Source organism: Danio rerio, chromosome 23, assembly GCF_052040795.2.
Source record: "Danio rerio strain M-AB ecotype USA chromosome 23, GRCz13ab, whole genome shotgun sequence".
NCBI classification, from domain to species: Eukaryota; Metazoa; Chordata; class Actinopteri; order Cypriniformes; family Danionidae; genus Danio; species Danio rerio.
This window is the reverse complement of record NC_141043.1, coordinates 5,337,327-5,358,812: the sequence shown is the minus strand read 5'-3', so window position 1 is coordinate 5,358,812 and position 21,486 is coordinate 5,337,327. Positions and strand designations below refer to the sequence as shown.

Sequence of the window (21,486 nt, the reverse complement as noted above, 5' to 3'; positions counted from 1 at the left end):
AAAACGCAGGGCGCAAACGCTTTTAGGGCATGTCAGAACGCGTATTTGCTAATTTAAGGACGGGAAAACCCGCTTTGCGTCATGGCCCATGGTCTAAAAGGGTTAAGTTTATTTTCTTAATGAGTTATAGATGTGTTTTGAGAATAAACCAATTAGAGTCTCATCTCCCATTCCCTTTAAGGGCCAGCTGCGTCGCGCCAAGAGCGCATTCGCTATTTACAGGACGCAAAGTAAGTCTAAGTGGAAAAAATGAGCATTTCACTAGCAAACAGTTCACAGTTTATTAACAGAAAACAGTTAAACAGAGCATCTACTGCGTGAGAATGAGAGATAATGGATCTACTTTCACTTCCGCTCTTGGATAGGGAAACCTTTACGCACAGACATCAATTAGTCTATAAATAAATAATTTTGTTTGTTAAGCGCAAATATTTGTTTCAAAACTATTTCTAAATTCAGTTCTAATTTCCAGCAAACGAATAATTGAACAATAATAACAAAATGTGCTAAAAACCTGAGTTATATCCTAAAACACATGCTGTGCCCCATATGGTCTAAAACCTGACAGGTGGGCAAATCTAAGCTTGTTTTTAATAAAACAAATATAAATATGGATATAATAAATAATACTGCTAATAATAATACCATTATACAAAGGCAAATTGTTATGAATGAACTGAAAAAGCCTCCCGACATGAAGAAGACATAAAAGCAGTGATTTTTCATATTTATGTAGGCTAGAAAATAATATGTTTTGTAATATTTTAATCCTTTATATTTATATTCTATATCTATTCTTATTATATCCTATATATATCCTTAATATTTAATTCTTTTCATATGTAAAGATATTTTCCTATTGCTCTCTTGTGCGTATTAAGCAGTGCGTAAACGAGGCGCAACTCTGCACCGGAGTTTAGACCGGGTTAGTTTTGGTCTAATGAAAAATCTATTATAGTTTCTCAAAATAGCATCGCGCCAGCGGTCCGCCTCAGAACGCCTTCCTTTTTAGACCAGAACGCCTATGGGCGCAAAAATGTGCGCTAATGCATTTGCTATTTAAACAGCGTAGCGCAACGCCTCAAAACGACTCTTGCGCCAAGCTTAAACTACCAAAAGACTACTGCACCACGTCTTGCGCCACACTGCGCCGGGTGTATGATAGGGCCCTTTATGTCAGATTAAGCGGAATGTTTTTTAGGTCCCCCTATGGATTCTTTAAATATTAGATATGTGAATGTTTTTTTTTTTTAGAATTAGATCTCAGCAGGTACACCTTATAAACTTCCTGATAAAGCAAACACTCAATGCTATTAGGCATGTAGATGTGGTCAAGGTGAACTCAAACTGGTCATCAGTATAAAAAGTGATTAAAAATCATTGAATGTGGCATGGGCAATGTGGTGGAGCAGTAGGTAGTGCTGTCGCCTCACAGCAAGAAGGTCAATGGTTCGAGCCTCGGCTGGGCCAGTTGGCATTTCTGTGTGGAGTTTGCATGTTCTCCCCGGGTTTGCATGGGTTTCCTCCGGTTTCCCCCACAGACATGTGGTACAGATGAATTGGGTAGGCTAAGTTTTCTGTAGTGTATAAGTATGAATGAGTGTGTATGGATGTTTCCCAGAGATGGATTGCAGCTGGAAGGTCATTCGCTGTGTAAAACATGCTAGATAAGTAGGCAGTTCATTTATGAATGAATTAATGTATGAATGAATAAATGTGGCATGGTTGTTGTTGCCAGATGGACTACTTGAGAATTACCATGATAATATTTCAGTAGTTCATTTTTTTTATTTAGTGGGTAATTTTCAATGTACAGTATGCAGACAAATAACCTCAATGCAGTAGCATCCTTCAAATTGTGGTGCAGATGAAATGGTTTATTATTTACACACAATACAAATATTGTCAGCTAGGTTGTCAGCTTACAATGTAAGACTTAGTGCTTTCCATCTGCAGGTCATCTTGCTCTTTCCTAGATCCAGCAGCATTAAATCAAGAGTAGCTTTTGGGAAGCTGTTTCAAAAAAGTTTCGCCAAGACTGGCTTGAAAACTCAAAGGTAGAAATATTTGGAATTGTTCTTAAATCTTATTCGTTTTCCTGAAATCAAAATTTGTTTTACTCTCATCAGAGATGACCAACAACGCAGAATTTATTCTCACACAAGTGCCCGAAAGGGATTGAGAGTGAGTGCTGTAATAAAGATCTGCGTAAATGACATAAAATCAATCCAACTTTTTACGAGAGGATCAAAAGCAGGCCGTGCGCAGCCTATTTCCGCACAGGTCAGAGTTTATAGTGATGATGAACACATATTCGAGAAGACAAGGTTACTTTCAGGGAGCTGGCGAGAGATCCAATTTCAAAGCTAAAGGAAATGCAGTCGCAACGTTTACATTTCTTCATATGCAGATCCTCTTCGGGCCCAAAAATGATTTAGCTATAGAAACGTTTTCCATCGTGCCATGCAATGGATATCACAGGAAACAGTATTGGAAATAATATGACCCCGGTTTTTAGGAGTTTAAAAGCAATAATATGTTCACCAGTCGGAGAATCCTTCAGCTTCAATTGTTCAATAGCATTTGTTAAAGTAATCACTTTTTGTGCGTTTTATATTTGCCATTTCGTTGCAGTATGCTTAAAGTAATTGCAAAAAATAAATAATTTAATAGGTTGACAATGAAACGGAGCTTATACTTAAAATTCCCTCAAGGGCATAGTGTGCGTTTATCTCTGTTAGAGTAATTTATCACATGGGCATCACTCCAGAAAAGAATGAAACCGAGTTTATTGTTTGTGTACGTGTTAATAAAATCTGTCAATGGTTTGATTATGGGTTAGCAGGGCCAAAAGAAATCTGCAGACGGTTTTATGAGCTAGTTGAGTAGGAAACCTGTATAATTGATTTCAACACAGCTCAGGTGCTCTTAAAGTATTTCTAACTGCAACCAAAGTCAAATTAGCCAAAAAGTTTAAAGATTTAAGTGAATTACACTTCATTCATTCATTTCCCTCCAGCTTAGTCACCGTTTCAGAGGTTTAGCACAGTGGAATGAAACCATTAACTATTCTGGCATATGTTTTATGCAGCTGATGCCCTTCCAGCTGCAACTCAGTACTGGGAAGCACCCATACAAGCACATTCACACACACTCATACGCAACGGCCAGTTATTTTATTCAATTCACCTATAGCACATGTCTTTGGACTGGGTATAAATGGAGGCCAGAGCCAGTTACAAGTGGGTGGAACTTGAAATCCAAGTGGGCTGTACAAAACTGGACTTTTTATTTATTTAATGTCTTATACATGACAAGGTCTACACCTTCCCCAGCTCTAAACCCAACCCCACAGTAACTTTCATTCATTCATTCGTTTTCTTGTCGGCTTAGTCCCTTAATTAATCCGGGGTAGCCACAGCGGAATGAACCGCCAACTTATCCAGTAAGTTTTTACGCAGCGGATGCCCTTCAAACCGCAACCCATCTCTGGGAAACATCCACACACACACATTTACACACACACTCATACACTACGGACAATTTTAGCCTACCCAATTCACCTGTACCGCATGTCTTTGGACTGTGGGGGAAACCGGAGCACCCGGAGGAAACCCACGCGAAGTCAGGGAGAACATGCAAACTCCACACAAATGCAACTGAGCTGTGGTTTGAACCAGCGACCCAGCAACCTTCTTGCTGTGAGGCGACAGCACTACCTACTGCGCCACTGCCTCGCCCTCACAGTAACTTGTAGTGTTTTATTAAAGTCTACACCTACCCCAAACCTAAACCAAACCTCGAAGTAACTGGTTGTGTTTCATTAATGTCTCCTCCACCTATACCATCTAAACTGAACCTCACAGTAACCTGTTGTGTTTTATTAACATCTACACCTACCCCAACCCTAAACCCAACCTCACAGTAACCTGATGTGTTTTATTAATGTCTACTCTATCTACACCACCTAAACCCAGCATACAAATCCCTCCCACTTGGAGGTAACCCAACCTACTTGTGGTGTAATACCTCCTACTTGGAGGTCTCCGGGCTGCAGCAATACCCACACTTTCAATACTCTATTGAAGAGGGTACCTGAGAATATATTAAATGCTCCACCAATGTGAGTCCCATCAAGACCTTATTTTTCTTTCCCTAATAACAATTCTTTTCTTAGAAGAAACTGTAATTAAGACTACACGAATAAACCCCACTTTTAAAAAAAAGTATGAGTCTGATTAAAGTTTCACGGTATTTTGGCCCCCAATGAGGCATCTAACAGAAGACAGATGTGCTGCACGGGGCCTAACACTAACCAGCCATCCCAGAGAGCTTTGCCTCTGACTGGTGGTGCTTGTTGTCAACACAACATTCAGTGGTCTAATGACAACAGCCAGCTTCCACCTTTTTACACACTATCTGCAATGCAGCCGACTCTCGTAAACTGCTCCCAATAAACATGTGGTCGCCGCTTTACGAGGTCGCAATTGATGCTAAAAACGGACTGGAACTGAAACAGTGGAGCTGTTAGTAGGTTGTGATTATGCTTTCTGACAACCAAATGTGTCCTCACACTTAATTCTAACAAACATCTGTGGTAAAAGTTGCCGTATGAAAAGGCTCAGATCACACTTCATCTAACGGAGACTTTTATTATTTGGTCTGATTTGGACAGATGATGGAGATCTCACACTGCACTAGTAAATACGCCTCGTGTGACTTTCATCCAGCATAAAAAATGCATTAATTCTGTTTTGAAAAACAGTTTTACACTATTTGATCTTAGGACCAGTTTAGGAATGAACCTCAGATGCATCAACACTTTGATATGGTTGCCATCTATAGCATATTTTTCTCATTCGCACCTTCCTTAATCTCACCATTCAATAATCCCTATATTGGAGAGGAGTGCTGAGCGCAGTTTGGACGATTTTGGACTGAGAACAAAGACTAGTAGGCTGGCATGGGTTATTAGAGAATGGGTTCAAAGAAGTTCTGTTTAATGTATTGTCTCTTAAGCTGTTTTCACACTTGAGTTAGTTGCTTGGTGTAAACCTGAGTTTTTCCTGGTATTAATGTGCATTTTCAGCGGTCACCAAGGATGCACTGCAAATTCCTCCATGTATTAACATGTTATTTCAGTGGGTGCATTAGATGCATTTCTGCTTCCTGCTGGTATTAAAAATGCATTTACAGCGGTCTGCCTAAATGCATTACTTTGTCCTCCTGGTATTAGCGTGCAAACTTAGTGGTCATACAGTACTTAGTGGTCACGCACTGGTGGTATTCCTTCAGCCCAGACAAAATGAATGTGACCCTGAAGTGGCCCAGCAGTACAATGGCAAAATGGGGGCAACGATTCAAATTCATATATGAGCCATTTAAGGCACAGATTTGGGTCTTATGGCAAAATGTAATCTGAATGTGAGCCTAAAGAGGCCCATGTGGAAAATGGTAAATTTGGCCCAAATGACAGAGGACAAATGTGAGCCACAGTTGGCGAAAATGTAGCATAGTCATTTAAGGGTAATCTGGGTCTAAACCTAAAGTGGCTCACGCGTCTAGATGAAAATGTGGCCCAGTTATCTCAAGACTTATGTGGGCCACTTTTGGCAAATATTTGGCACAGTAAGCTCTGGCTATTGCAGATGTGAGCCTAAAGCGGCCCAGAGAAGATATGGCAAATGTGGCCCAGTTATTTTAAAACATATGTGGGCCACTTCTGGCAAATATTCAGCACAGTAAAGCCTGGTTTATACTTCTACGTCAAGTGACCGGCGTAACCCACAGCGCATGCAACGCGCGTGGCTGTGCATTTATACTTCTGCGCGCTGTCTCTGTTGGTCTGCATTAACACTTCCGAAATGCTAGTTGGCAGTGAGGTGTAAATGTTCCTCTGTGTCGAGTTTCTTCTGTGCTGTTTTGTTTTCCTGAACACTTCCGGGATGTACAAGTGGCTCAAACTCGCTCATTTTGAGGCAGGAACCGGCGGACGTGCAACAACTTTAACTATGAGGTAAACACAAAACAAAACTTTCCATCCGGAGCTCATTCACGGGACTCCACACTTGTAAACAATCGCTCCATCAGGTTCGCACTATTCACGCGGCTCTTGGCCCCGCCCAGACTCATCAGCGCTGCCAAGCCGACCAATCACAGAGCTTGCGCTATGCGTCGTTGCGACATGTAGTTACATTTTTTGAGAGGTGCACGTCAACGACGCCGACAGCCACGGCGAATGGTTATGCATCAGCGCCGTAGCATACGCCGGCGTTTGACACAGAAGTATAAATCAGCCTTAAGCTCTGGCTAATGCAGTCGTTAGCCTATAGTGGCCCAGAGCAGATATATAAAATGTGGCCCAGTTATCTTAACATATATGTGGGCCACTTTTGGCAAATTTTCGGCACAGTAAGCTATGACTAATGTGGATTTGAGCCTATAGTGGCCCAGGGAAGATATGGCAAATGTGGCCCAGTTATCTTAAAACAAATGTGGGCCACGTAGACTGAAGTCACCATCATGGAGAAAAGTGTTTGCTTTAGTTGGGCTCATAGCCCTGAACCTCTTAATATAAGTTTTATTTTGGATTGATGTAACTTTTAAGAACTTTGCTTGAAAATTTTGTTCATTACAGCAAACAAAATAAAGTGAGGCACAACCTGTGATGAAATAATATAATTCATTAATGTTTACCAATGTTTAATCCATTTAATTGGCCAGAAGCAAACTGGGGCCCAGAACAGGGTCAGTTCTGGTTCATTTGGTTGAATTCTGACTGATCTGTGGTATTATTTGTGGCCCAGATCTGGCAAACAGGAGCGGACCGTCCAAGTGCCATCGTTCCATGCGGTATGTGGGCCGGATGTAAATGTCTGGTGTGGGCCGGATTTGAGCCACATGAATTTTGCTAGCTGGGACATATCTAAAGCTAATTAAGCTATTTATGATCACTACTAATTCCAGGTGGATTTTGGCAAATTGGAACCAGAGTCTGCATGAAGTAGGCTCTCTGGGACTTTTTCTTCTGATGAAAAAAATGCTGGATGCCAAGTAAAACCTCGTTTGTATTTTGTGCCCTAATGACCAGATTCAAATTTGAAGAGGATTGTACAGGTCAAGTTGATACAGTCATATTTCTTAGAAGTATAAACAACATGTTGACACAAGTGGCTTGGGAAAATTAGCGTTAAAGCCATGTTTGTATGTAACGTGAGAGAATACATAAAGCAAAGAGCTCCAGTGTTTAGATACATGACTGAATTATAACGAGGGATAAAAGTTGACCGCAGAGCTGGCACAAGCTTTCAGCAGAACAGCAAGCTGTGGTACGTGCCTGAAACCTCATCCGACATGCATGTGAAGCGGTCACTGGCCTATTTACACCCGGGTGAACCGCTAAGCTTTGCAGCCTCCAAATCTGACACTTTTATTTTTGCCTTCCCTACTCCACCCCCCCTTCTTCATTTCCCTCTGCCGCTCGCCCTATGCAAAACAAATGTTTGTGAAAGTGTGGCAGCACACAGTCTTAGCAGAAATAGAGTCGACGGACTGGAGTGCGGTCTGGCACAACATGAAGTGATAGCCTTTAAAAACCTCTGAGACTTCATGGCTCAATTGTGGATGATGGATATGTAAATGTGTGTGTGTGAGAAAGATCTGTCAGATCTTGTCATGCACCCAACTCTAGGTTTTGTGCTTCTGCTTTTTGGGCTTGTGTCACCTGTAGACAACACAGTGGTTGCTTTGCCAAAGCTGTCGCACCCATTACATAACCGACCTACATGCTAAACATTGGCTGCTCCAACTTCATCTTGTCACACTAAAGGAACCATTTGGTGTACATGATGAGGCTACTCCAGCAGGATGGAGCGATTTGAGGCAACACAGTTTTGAGGTATGGGTGGTCCCATTCAGGCTGTCATGACTCCTTGTGAGGCTTCGACAGACTTTCCTCAAACTTTGCCACCCAGGAAAAAACAGGCACGAATGCTTATTAAGTGATTTGTTTGATAAACAAATTGATTAGTCCGGATGGGTGAGCCTACAGCTGGTTGATATTTGCTCTGACTCTCTCTGGGAACATCTCTCCCATGTCTCAAATCCTCTGAAATCACACAACAATTTTCAAAGAGGTCAGCGTATGAAATTGCATTGGTAATTTAGAAGATGATTTGTTGATATTTGGCCTCCTCAGCTAAATCTGGAGTTTGGCACCAACAGCCTACATTTGGAACCCAACGTGTACTGCTGTTACTGTGCAGGTGTCATTATGCACTCTGAGTTCATTGTATTCTTGATTTGTACGGTATGCTCTAGTGTACACAACACTTACAGTCTCAGTTTCTTCTGCGTGATTCCGATGATATCTGATATTTAAACATAAAATTACATATATGACATACAGTCAGAGACTATAGAATACACAAGGCATGTCACTTGTATAGTGTTTAATAAGGAAGAGATTGAAGCCCGCCTTTTAGTATAGGTGCTAATTGTTATAGACTGCAACGTTATAGACACACGTCCAGATGTGTATTAGGTAGTGCTGTCGCCTCACAGCAAGAAGGTCGCTGGTTCGAACCTCGGCTCAGTTGGCGTTTCTGTGTGGAGTTTGCATGTTCTCCCTGCCTTCGCGTGGGTTTCCTCCGGGTGCTCCGGTTTCCCCCACAGTTCAAAGACATGCAAAGGTGAATTGGGTAGGCTAAATTGTCTATAGCGTATGTGTGTGTGAATGTGTGTATGGATGTTTCTCAGAGATGGGTTGCAGCTGGAAGGGCATCCGCTGCGTAAAAACTTGCTGGATAAGTTGGCGGTTCATTCCGCTGTGGCGACCCCGGATTAATAAAGGGACTAAGCCGACAAGAAAATGAATGAATGAACATTTTATATGGAAAATATAAATATAAACTTGCTTTTATATCCATATATCAGATTTCTGTGTGGGAACATGCATAGAGTACATGTCCCCTTCAATAGCAACTCTACCCATTTTAACTAATGTCATGTATAGGAATATAGTTGTACATATTAGTTGCCACAATAGGCAAAAATAAGCTCAGAGTGTTTTAATATCTTGGCTCCTCTTTTCAAATGTTTAGAAACCATATAAAAGAGAGATGTTTGTACGTGAGTGGTAAAGCCCAGGGGCAAGTGAGATCTGAACCCCATTTAAGGTTCCTACATCCAAGGAGATCTTACACTTTTGTTTTCATTGTGAGCAATTGAACGCACATGCATACGCACATGCACACGCACATACTCGACTTTATGAATTCACCAGATTCTCATCTCTCTGTTAAAGTCATCAGTGTGTTGGACTCCTGATGAACCAAAGCATTTCTTTTGTCCATCCACAGAAGACTCTCGGGCAACCACCTGAGACACATCCCTGGCCCCATGCTCCAAGGCCTCTACAACCTCAAAGTCCTGTAAGTAACGAAAGATCAAAAGTGTTTTTGTTTCACATAATGCGTTTGTAGAAAATTGCATTCTTTCTGAAAGACTTTTGTAGCAATGTCATTCGCTGCTTACTTGGAAACAGAACTGATGATAGGTGATGATTCAGGTTTTGCTCTGTGTTGAATGGTCAGTGTGCTGTTCTTTATTCCTGGGCGTTTGTTGATGTTTTATTGACAGATTTTAGTTGTTTTAAAAGCAGTTAATGATGTGAGACAGGCCAGACCATGGAACAAGGCCAGGCATGGAACATAGGTTTCAACATCTCCACACAGCAAATTAAGCACCTTTCCATTCTGTCCTAACAACTATAGTATGTTTGCTTGTGATGTCATTATTATTATTATTATTATTATTATTATTATTATTATTATTATTATCATTGCTCAAACCAATACAATTGCAGTTTTACATTAAATTGAGTTAACTTGTTAGCAAAGGTTCGGAAGTAAGACCATGCCTCACTTTGCCTACTCAACCAATCACCTACTCCCTAAAATTTATTTAAGGCAGACCAGCCCTCTAGCACTGTTCTTCTCGTTTTCTCAAACCCACCCTCACTCCCTTTTTTTTCTTGCTTCCCATTAACAATCCTTATAAACCTATCTTCCGTCCTAGGTTGAATCGAGGGGTCTAATCACTCAAAATACACCCACTCTGAGATTCTCATCACCGTAGGACACCTGATCAGCCTACCTCCTAGCTAGCAAAATTCATTTGGCTCAAATCCGGCCCACACCAGACACTTACAGCCCACAAACCACATGGAATGATGGCACTTAAGCGGTCCGCTCCTGTTTGCCAGATCTGGGCCACAATTAAGCCATAGCAATATCGCATATCAGCCAGAATTCAACCAAATGAACCAGAACTGACCCTATTCTAGGCCACAGTTTGCTTTTATTCTGGCCCAGACACTTACATCTGGACCACATACTAAATGGAATGATGGCTCTTGGGCTGTCCACTCCTGTTTGTCAAATCTGGGCCACAAGTAAGTCAAAGCAATACTATATATTAGTCAGAATTCAACCAAATGAACCAGAACTGACCCTATTCTGGGCCACAGTTTGCTTTTATTGCTTTTATTCTGGTGTAGTCCATACTGGTGAAATATCATATCTCCCCATAAAGCATATTAACACTTTAACAATTGTCTCATAATGTCGCAGTAATCATTGAAAGTTCTAACTTGATTTGCATTTAGCCGATTATTGTATACATCAATTGAACTAGTTTTAGTTTAATATGCTAATATCTCCCTTGCTTTGAACGTAAGAAAATGTCTGCACATCTTATTTTTGTGGTCAGTGTAGACAAAAAAAGGGATTGAGCTGGTTATGACAATAGTAACATCGTTCTGTTTGCTTTCTGTTCTCTTTTTGTACTATCCTATTCAATAACCAGATTTGTCTAAGGCACGAGAATCTAACCCACAAATTTTTAAACTAGTGTTCAGTTTTCAATCTTCTAAATGGAATCAAAACATATTAACCAAAACTGAGAACATGATGAACGTATCATGTCAAATTTAATTGTTTATGAATGTATATGACAGTGTCACACAAAACCAGAAATACAGTGGGGATGAGTTCATACTTTCTGGCATTTAAATGGCTAAATAATAGAGTCTTGTTTACAACGTCATATCAAGACAGCTGGACATTTGAAGTCTAGGTTCACAATGGCCATGGTGGCACCATGATCTCTTTGATAAGGGCATCCTGCCCACAAAGACGTATTTATTCCTCCAAACACTGGCAATTCTGTGCTGCGGTCAAATGTCAGGAGTTTCATTTGATTGGACATGATAAAGCTGTCTGCATTGTAATTAAAGCTCAACGTCTGTGGCCACATGCTCTCACGTTGGAATAATTTGCTTTGTTCAAAGAGCTCAGTGTCATTGTTCAACCACTTCCTGTTTCGTTCGTTCTTTTATTTGACTAGTTCTGTGAGCATGACCTCAGTGGCCCACCCAGGCAGTTTCCCCCCCTTCATTCTGTTCCGTCTTGTTCAGGCTCTCTGCCACTCCCATGTTCTGGTTTTGTCCACTGAAAAGTGCACCACACAGTACCTGAAATCATATATCCTGACTGATTGATGCTAGTGACAGGTAACTTAATCATCAGTAAACCGAACGTTTTATGCCCAGGAGCCATATTGATATTCTCCATTTGAAAAGGCTTTCTTTTTCTGCATTTCAAATTCACCACGCAGTAAATTACACATATGGAACTGAGTAGTGGTGATTTTTTTTATACAATGAAAAGGCCACCCATTGCTACAGAGATATTACTGTTTTTTTTATCTTCATATGTATTATAATCACAGGTATATATTATATTATCTTTGCAGGATGTTGCAGAATAACCAGTTAGAGCGATTGCCCAGTGAAGACCCATGGGAATTACCCAATTTGCTGTCTCTGTAAGTATCACATACTTCAAAGTGATTGAAAGCAAACTGTTAGAGGTTTGCATGGAACAATGTTGTAAATTAAAGCAACATTGGTCTCCATCCCAGGTGTAGACCATGTGGTTTGACCACTGCTTCAAACATAACAGCTGGAATAAAGCAGATTCACTTAACTCAGTGATTGGTATCATGTGAGGTGTTGTTCTGTTTGAAAGATGCTCCCCATCATACAACAAAGTGGAACTCTTCAACTAAAAGTAATTTACATGATCCAAAAATCATGTTGCAGAAATTACATCATAAGCATAAGCATGAATAATGCTATAAACTATTTAGCCACCTTCTATCGGGTGACGTCTTTAGCAACATTATTTGATCTACACTGCAATCTAGCATAGAGGTAACTCTTGGCTTTTTCTCTCTAATAAAGTTGGTGAATGCAAGCTAAGTTATCGATATGCCCGTTAGGACCGGCAGCTAGCTTTCTGCAACTCTCACAAGCTGCAGCAGGGCTGTGCCCGGTCAGTACCTGAATGGGAGACCACATGGGAAAGCTAGGTTACTGCCGAAAGTGGTGTTAATGAGGCCAGCAGAGGGCACCCAACCTGCGGTCTGTGTGTACTGCAAAAATGTCTTGTTTCTAGTCCAAATATCTAAAAATTCCTAAATCAAGATTAGTTTTCTAGACAAGCAAACCATATTGTCTTGTTTTGAGAAATAATATGCCAATATTAAGTGAATTTTTCCTTAAAACAAGCCAAATAATCTGCCAATGGGGTAAGCAAAATAATCTTACGTCAAAAGAAAAAACAAGACTAATTTGCTTACCCCATTGGCAGATTATTTGGCTTGTTTTAAGGAAAAATTCACTTAATATTGGCATATTATTTCTCAAAACAAGACAATATGATTAGCTTGTCTAGAAAATGCTTCTTGATATAAGAAATTTTAGATATTTAGACTAAAAACAAGACAAAAATCTAAGCAAGAAAAGCATTTTTTGCAGTGTGGGTCCTAATGCCCCAGTATAGTGACAGGGACTCTATACTGCTCAGTGAACGCCGTCTTTCGGATGAAATGGTAAACCGAGTTCCTGACTCTCTGTGGTCGTTAAAAATCACAGGATGTCCTTTGAAAAAGAGGGTTTAATCCTGACATCCTCGTTAAATCTGCCCACTGGCCTCTGTCCATCATGCCCTCCTAACCATCCCCATATCGTAAATGGCTTCATTACTCAGTCTCCTCTCCACTAATCAGCTGTTGTGTGCGGTCTGGTGCAAAATGCCTGCCGTTGCGTCATCCAGGTGAATGCTGCACACTGGTGGTGGATGAGGAGATTCCCCCTATGTTTAAAGTGCTTTGAGTGCCCAGAAAAGCGCTGTATAAATTTAAGGAATTATTATATTATTATTATTATTAGACTGTTCATTAAAGAGCTCCAAAGCAGGGCGGATCAAATTTGCAATTTAGGACTCACATTGGTGACAGTGGTAAAACAGGTTTTTTTTTTTTTTTTTTTTTTTGAAAGAGTGAGGCACAGAATTTTAATAATATATATTTTTAATTATTTAAATCACAAGCCATCCAGTGCCATATTTGCAGAGGAGATCCAACATATAAGAAATAGAAATGGAGTAACGAAAGTCATTTCAGTTTGTAAAATGAATTCCGTATTTAAAATGAGCTCAATTCGAAAATGAATTCAGTTGATTCATGTGACATTAGTTAATGCTTACAAACAACAGAGACAAATATGATATTCAAAGTTCAATCTTCTTCCGGAAGAAACGTGACTATGTCTCATTTAATATCAGAATGATGAAAAAACGGAACCTTTACAGTGCTTTTTCCGCATCTGGAACCCATGAGGAAACCGCCAGACACTGTGCACTGGCTCCTGAGCGAGCGCTGGGAGATTCAATGAGCTGTGAAGAGCCCAATTTTCCATCAGTTACTCTTCCTCCTTCCTTTAAGCCCAGAGTTTCCCTCCTAATCTGAATCATGCCCCCTTCCTAACTGGTTCCCCATGAAAAGGTCAAAATCTAAATATTGTCTGGGATTTTGTCTGGCCTTGTCCATCTGTTCCGCTCCCATCCACTCATTGACTCCTTTCAATTATTCCAGTTTTCTGATGCCAGTCAGCATCCTGGAGGGGAGCCACACACCCACGTTTTTCCAAATGAATAATTCCATGTAAATATCCATGTGCTCATTTCCTTCTACCTTTGCGAGGATGTTTTCATTAGAGGCATGGCGTACAAATTTAATTCCTTTGCCACCAACAGAGTTTTCTTGTTTTTCATATGGAAGACCTGCCTGGTCCCAGAAGAGGCTCCAGACGTGCAAAGACTGTGTCCAGGCCCTCCCTGTAGTAAGGCAGAGCTTTGGCATTCATCCAGCCAACTTACGCTCACTTTCAATCCCCCATAACAAAGAAAATGCCTTGAATCAGTAAGGTGCTCAAGCCTGAGTTCCCACAAGAATAGAAAGGCATTTAGTTCTCAACAAACATGTAATTTAAGGTAATGATAAGATGAGGATCGGTTAACCACTGGAGGGCCTTTAAGGTTTGAAGTCCACTGGCGCCCGATGTAGACAGAGGGAAGATGAGTTGGGGCAGGACAGACGATTGGTGATGAAACGCATCTCTTTTCTTTACTAGAATTCAGGACTGTAGGCTATGTTTGCTACACTCAGCACAGAGCATCTTTTGATGTCAAGTTCATCCTTCCAGGATTTATTCTGTAAAAGAAAGTTCTGATAAAGATCTAGTCAAAGATCGACTCAGCAACACACCTCTCTTAAATCATATACAGCCAACTAATAAGATTCTGCACAAAACAGACCACAAAAGTCAAAGCAAACAGCAGATCATGTAAGTTTGTGTTAAGCCTCTTTCAAGAGTTCACACTTAGCTGATAATCAATAAAGCGTATTTGTCATGCTTTCCCGGGAGAGAGCCCTGAGCTTGTAATATCCTCGAGCCCGGGGCTCCCTCCTGTTAGAAGGGTGAGAGGGGAGTTCAAGCTCAGGTAGGTCTCGAGAACTCCCCTGCTTATCGTTATGTGAGAAGTGTAAACTAATGTTGTCTTAGGTTATAATTTGGTTTAGTCGATTGGCTATGGTACGAGGGAGAAAACCGGGGAACCCGGGGGAAACCCACATGAACACGGGGAGAACATGTAAACACCAGCCCAAAAGGAGGTTGGACCAGCAGTGTCCTTGCTGTGAGGCAACAGTGCTAGCCACTGGGCCACCATGTCACCCTATCGGAAAAGGGGAAGGAAGTAGGGGTGGAATGGAGGGGGGGGTTCAAAACGAAGATAACTGGAGTGAAAAACTCTGGTTATTTATAATGCTTCCGTAATCATCTAACAGGGAATATTACAGAGCTAATAAGGAGCCAGTCGTGTTGATCCAAAACACGGGATCCTCTCAAAATTAGTTTATAAATAAAGAACACTACGTGATTGAGATTCATTCATTCGTTCATTTTTTTTTTCAGCTTAGTCCCTTTATTAATCTGCGGTCGCCACAGCGGAATGAACCGCCAACTTATCCAGCATATGTTTTGCGCAGCGGATGCCCTTCCAGCTGCAACCCATCTCTGGGAAACATGGTTGAGATATTGGTGTTTATTTCATGTCACTGATATATGCACAACATGGCCAGCATACATCAAGTCAAATGGCATTGCATATTTAAGTCTTCTGTTGATGCTCATCATGCATTACCCTCAGCTAAAAGACTTAAAGGTTGAGAAGGCCAGAGGGAAGGTGAGGAAAGGCCAGTGCAAAATGAATGTGTGTGCAGGGTCATAGGGGAAAACTGCAGAGGAAGTGCTTGCGGCTAAATCCACGTGCTCTTCTGCTATCATAGATCACGACGTGCTGATCGCTGAGGTTCAGCACCCCCCCCCCCCTCTCCCCACACCCCCATTCACAAAATCCACAGGGCAACATTCATTAGATCAAAGACTTAACTTGTTGACATAGGGAGGACATTCATCTTGGTTGTGGAGATGTCAAGGTCTGTGAACAACAGCCTTGCACAGATTTGGAGGGGGGCTTCACTCAATTCTTCGAATTGTGAAAAAATCCGAATGTCTGCACTTTCAATTATTTCCAGCAACCTTTGATTTTTGTCACAACTTTTATCTTTAGCTCAGTTTCTTTGTTTAGTTTCCAAGATTCAGAGAAAACAACTGTTGGTTCAATAGCGTCATAAAGCCTTCCAGTCGGCATGGAGCAACAATTGTGTGGTGGCTTTAACCAAAACAACTCGCAATGCCGCAAAGGCTTGAAATTATCAATTGGTGCTTTATTACACCATGTGAGCGCGAATGAAAGAGGAATGGGTGATTTTCAAAAAGCCTTCATGTGGTTGGATCGAAAGGGGAATATTTGCCTCAGCAATGTGCCTGGCTTGTGATTGCACAACTTTTCTTCGTATCCACCGAAACCCACTTGTTGTTGTTTAGCACCCCTTCTTTCTCCATATGTAAAAGGCAGAGCACTCCACCTGTGGGCTCCAGAAGCTTTTTGCTCAAGTGTTCAGATGTGCAACTGTGCCAAAACTCTCATTAAACAAGTCCCTGCTGGAGTAACTAAAGATAGCTTCATAAAACACTTGCATATAAATCACTGGAGGAAAGACTAAAGCACTCAGGAAGTGGTGCCAAACCTTACACCCGAAGAACAAAAGATTGACACAAAAAGGCAAGAAAATCACCCTTTAATTATGAAATCGTCAAAGCAGAAATGTTGTGAGTGTATACCACGCACTTTCTATTTCACCACAAATGGTAGCTCCTTTGTTCGTCTGTTTTAATGTTCCTCTGTAGGGTGTGGTAGCTTGATGAATGAAATGAAAGAGGTAGATTTCGTGACAGGACACTGCATGGACTAGGAGTGTTGCTGCCGACTGGGTCACAAGTACAATGAGGCTAAAGTCATGACGAGTCTGGCCTCAATTTAAAAAAAAAAAAAAGCTAGTGGAGGTCATTAAGTCTATTTAATAGTGGGCGAGTAGTGTATAGCATCTTGCTGGTACATGTTCAGAAGCTTCCTATAGTGATTCATCTGGTGGGAAAGGCATCAGTCCTAATTCGTAATTCCTGCCCTTTGTAATTGCTCATTTTCACTAATGTCTCCTGCTGATTTCACAGTAAATAAACGGTCATATTTGAGGTGAACGTTTTCACCACATGGTTACTCTTAAAAATGAAAGGCTGCCCATAAATTGTGTACAGGAATTAACAGCTGTTTCTCTTCATTCAAATAAAAACAGGCGTCTGGATGCCAACCTGATTATGGAGGTGCCGGCGAGGACCCTCTCGGGTATGCGGTCCCTGCGGCACTTGTGGCTTGATGATAATGCCCTGACAGAGATCCCAGTGAGCGCCCTCAACGACCTCTCCTCGCTCCAAGCTATGACCCTTGCCCTAAACCGCATCACCCACATCCCAGACTATGCCTTCAGGAACCTATCGAATCTAGTTGTCCTGTAGGTATCTACCTGCACACATCATATAACCAAGTTGGACTTATTTTGGAATGATAGTAGCTTACTCATACATTCATCTACAAGTCTTTAATCAGAAGGGATGTTCCTAAAACCCACTTAAACCTTAGCCTGAACTCTTGTTCCAAAAAACATGTCCTATTTGTGTAAATCACACTCACCATTGTGCATGTGTCAGGAAGGGAAACCAGTAAGTTGTAACACATGCCTTGGTTTGATAGGACACCACAAGAATCTTAAACTTTTTTTCAATTGCAAAGCAGTGAAATGATAGTGTGGATTAATTTGAGATCTCATCCTACCGGATTGCGTTAATTTGAAGCAACGTGCACAACCTAACAGATGTCATACTTGAGGTTTGTTTTGATGTTATAATCCTAATGAATGTTTTCATGTTCAGCCATCTTCACAACAACATGATCCGGACCCTTGGACAGAACTGCTTTGAGGGACTGCACAGCCTCGAGACCCTGTAAGTATGATCGGCCCTACATTAAAGATGAAAACATGAAACCATTTCCTGTTTTTAATGTAAACAAACCTTGCTCTGTTATTTGATTTTGGCCTTCACATTAAATTATTATGCAAGCGCCAGCATCGTTAACTATAAATCAAAATGACTAGCATTACAGTCTACTTATGTTCAGTGGTTCAGCTTTGTATGAACTGTAAACAAATGATTCTTTACACAATACTAATGCTGTTGAGATACGCTCACATTAATTGCAGTAGTTTGCTTTTGAAAAACATTCTCATCTCTTATTAAAATCCCAGAACGTAGACAGACTTTCATTTTCTGTGGTTGATGCAACAAATAATGCCCTGACAATGACTTCAATGTTGGGCGATGTCTGTAGTGCTTTGTACCAATATACTTTGTACATTGTATAATATATTGTATAAACAGTGTGCAGAAGATTCAGAGACTTTTAAGGGGTTTGATACAGCAGCAAAGTTCCTTGATTGTTAAGGTGGGATAACAGAATAGTTTCTGGTCATATCAGCTTAGATAATAGCAACTCTTTGTTTTAAATTGGTCTTAGTCTACTATAGTATCCCACATAGCAAAATTTCTCTGGACCAGCCCTGGCTCACACAATCAGGTTTTGCTTGGCCCACATGCCGCAGTGAATTACGGTACATGTCTGGACTAAATCTGGCTTCCAGACAAGGGCCAAACACAGACCATATCTGGGCCAAGTCTCAGCCAAGTTAATAACTCATAATTGGGCCTGAACTGGGCCAGATAGGTTGGTGTGTCACGATTGCAATGAAATTGATAAACCCATGGAGTGATGCGCTTTAGGCACACTATGGGCATGCTTTTTCTCAAAGTGACCTGATAGGTAGAATTTTTTTTCTTTATTCAAAAATGATTTGTGTGTATTTTAAATGTGGGTCAAGACTGGCCAAACTCACATGGCCCACTTATCAAATTTTTAAATCTGGGCCAAATACTACGTTTTTCATCTGGCCCAAATCTTGTGTGCCGCCTTAAAGATGGTGCCACCTCTGCCAAACCCGGGCCATGTTTGGCCCACACGCTGTATGCCAGTGCCGGATGAATGCCTGCTGTGCCAGCTTTATGCCAAATCTGGGCCAGAATTCTTTGCTACTAGGGATGTAACTACCGAAGAATCAGAAGCCAGACGCTAATGTTCTAACATGCTTCAGTGATTGATTCAAATCATTTCGATTTGAATGTGCCAAATGTTGGAGCACATCTGATCATTTCTGGAAGCTGATTCCAGCAGCAGGGGGTGCTGTTAGTGCTGAAAGCAGATTCACCCTGTTTTGACTGAACTCTTGGAATTTCTAGTTTATTTGATCCTAAAGATCTGGGGGATCTGTTAGGTTTGTATTCAGTGAGCATATCTGTAATGTATTGAGGTCCTAGGCCATGTAGTGATTTATAGACAAGTAATAATACTTTAAAATCTATTCTGAATGTAACTGGGAGCCAGTGTAAAGACCTGAGGACAGGTGTGATGTGCTCTGATTTTCTGGTTCTGGTCAGAATCCTGGCCGCAGCATTCTGAATGAGCTGCAACTGTATGACAGTCTTTTTGGGAAGGCCCGTGAGGAAGCCTTTACAGTAATCCACCCTGCTGCTGATAAAACCATGAACAAGTTTCACTGAAAACAAAGCATGTAATTCTTGAAATGTTTTTGAGATGATAGTATGCAGATTTACTAACTGCTTTGACATGACTATTGAAACTCAGAACTGACTCCAGAGTCAAACCAAGATTCTTGACCTTACCTTATATTTAGTGGACTTTAGTGGACGACTTGATGCTGTTTTTCAGCCTAAAGCCTATAAAGCACATGAACACAGCTATTCTCTCAATATAATCCATGTTAGCCATTTAGCAACAAAGCTAGAGTCACCGCGCAGACAGGAGCCCAGCCCATCACATGAATCCGAGTCTGTTGTGAAGTGAATTTGATGCACGAATGAAGCGGATTTGATGCACGAATGAAGACTCAGATTCAGACTCAACTTTATTATCCTGTTTAGGGAAACTAAAATTGCAGCAAGCTGCAGTAACACAGGCGAAGTAAACACATAAACAAAACCCCGCAACATACAATACATCATTTTGTAGGTGCATTTCCCTCCCCGCTGGATTCATTTAATGACCTAATGGCCACCATTATAAAAGAATTTCTAACTCTATTTGTCCTGCAAATATAAACATGAATGAATGAAGCAAGAATGAATATGAATGAAGTAAACCCAAAATGTTCAGGAGTCCGTTTATGCACGAATAGCCCCATTTATCCACGCTTGCCACATCTGCTGTGAACACAGCATAACACTATGTCGAGTTATTTATATTACACTGTAGTTTCAATAGCTTGACTCATGTTAGAGATGATTGAAAAGTGCAATATATTTGGCCTGGATTATATTTTAATTAATTTTAGGAATTTATTTGAAAAAAAAAAACTTTTTTTCAGGAGTAGGAATTAATTTACACAATACAGATAGATAAGAGCATGACAATCACATCTGGACAAAATAATAATAATTATTATTACTTACATTTATATAGCGCTTTTTCTGGACACTCAAAGCACTTTAAACATGGGGGAATCTCCTCATCCACCACCAGTGTGCAGCATCCACCTGGATGACGCGAGGGCAGCTATTTTGTGCCAGACCGCATCACACACCAGCTGATTGGTGGAGAGGAGAAAGAGGGATCAAGCCAATTATGATATGGGGATGATTAGGAGGCCATGATGGAAAGAGGCCGGTGGACAAATTTGGCCAGGATGCCGGGGTGAAACCCCTACTCTTTTTCGAAGGACATCCTTTGCCACATTAGACTTAAATACCAAAAATGCATTCATTTTTCTTCGACAGGGGTCACCACAGCGAAATGAAAAGCCAACTATTCCAGCATATGTTTTATACAGTGGATGTCCTTCCACTCAAAACCCAGTTCTGGGAAACACCCATACACACTCAAATTCACTCACACACTTATACAATTCAGTTCATCCAATTCACCTATACCGCATGTCTTTAGACTGCAGATGAAACTGGAGCGCCTGTATTGGAAACTAACGCTCATTTAAGGAGAACATGCAAACTCGCCCAGAAATGCTACACTGAAAAAAGTGTTGCATGCAGAACTGTTGCAAACAATTTATTTGTGTTGAATTTAAACAATCAAATTAAGTTGAATAATGTTCAACCTAATTTGTTTGTTTAAATTTAACACAAATAAATTGTTTACAACCACTTAACGTAAAAAAATTGAGTAAATTCAAGGAATCGTCTCTGAATTATTTTTTTCAGAGTAACTGGCACAGCCAGGACTCGAATCCGCGATCTTCTTGCTGTGAGGCGACACTGAGCCACTGTGCCACCCAATATAAACATGGTAAATTGAAATCAAATGTTAAATAGGCCCAATAAATAAATGTGAAATGCTATTAAAATTCATGAGAAAATTTTGAAAGGGCACTATGAACCTGAGCCAGCGCATATTTGTAATGTAATGTATGAAAGGCTTTACATAGAGCATGCTATGAAAGTTTGGCTTTAAAGGAATAAGCATATGCTGAAGTCATGGT

At 40.8% G+C, this 21,486-nt stretch overlaps 1 protein-coding gene and 1 long non-coding RNA gene across 2 annotated transcripts in view; one reads left to right on the top strand and one right to left on the bottom strand.

Moving 5' to 3' along the window:
- The window catches only part of LOC147838145 (uncharacterized), a 138,683-nt gene that overhangs the window by 56,598 nt on the left and 60,599 nt on the right, over window positions 1–21,486 (bottom strand). The gene's annotated exons all lie outside the window — the stretch shown is intronic.
- Window positions 1–21,486, top strand: part of lgr6 (leucine-rich repeat containing G protein-coupled receptor 6) — a 155,394-nt gene that overhangs the window by 100,610 nt on the left and 33,298 nt on the right. The window contains 4 exon segments of the mRNA NM_001423839.1: window positions 9,360–9,431; window positions 11,815–11,886; window positions 17,164–17,379; window positions 17,798–17,869. Coding sequence (NP_001410768.1) covers window positions 9,360–9,431; window positions 11,815–11,886; window positions 17,164–17,379; window positions 17,798–17,869 — 432 coding nt within the window.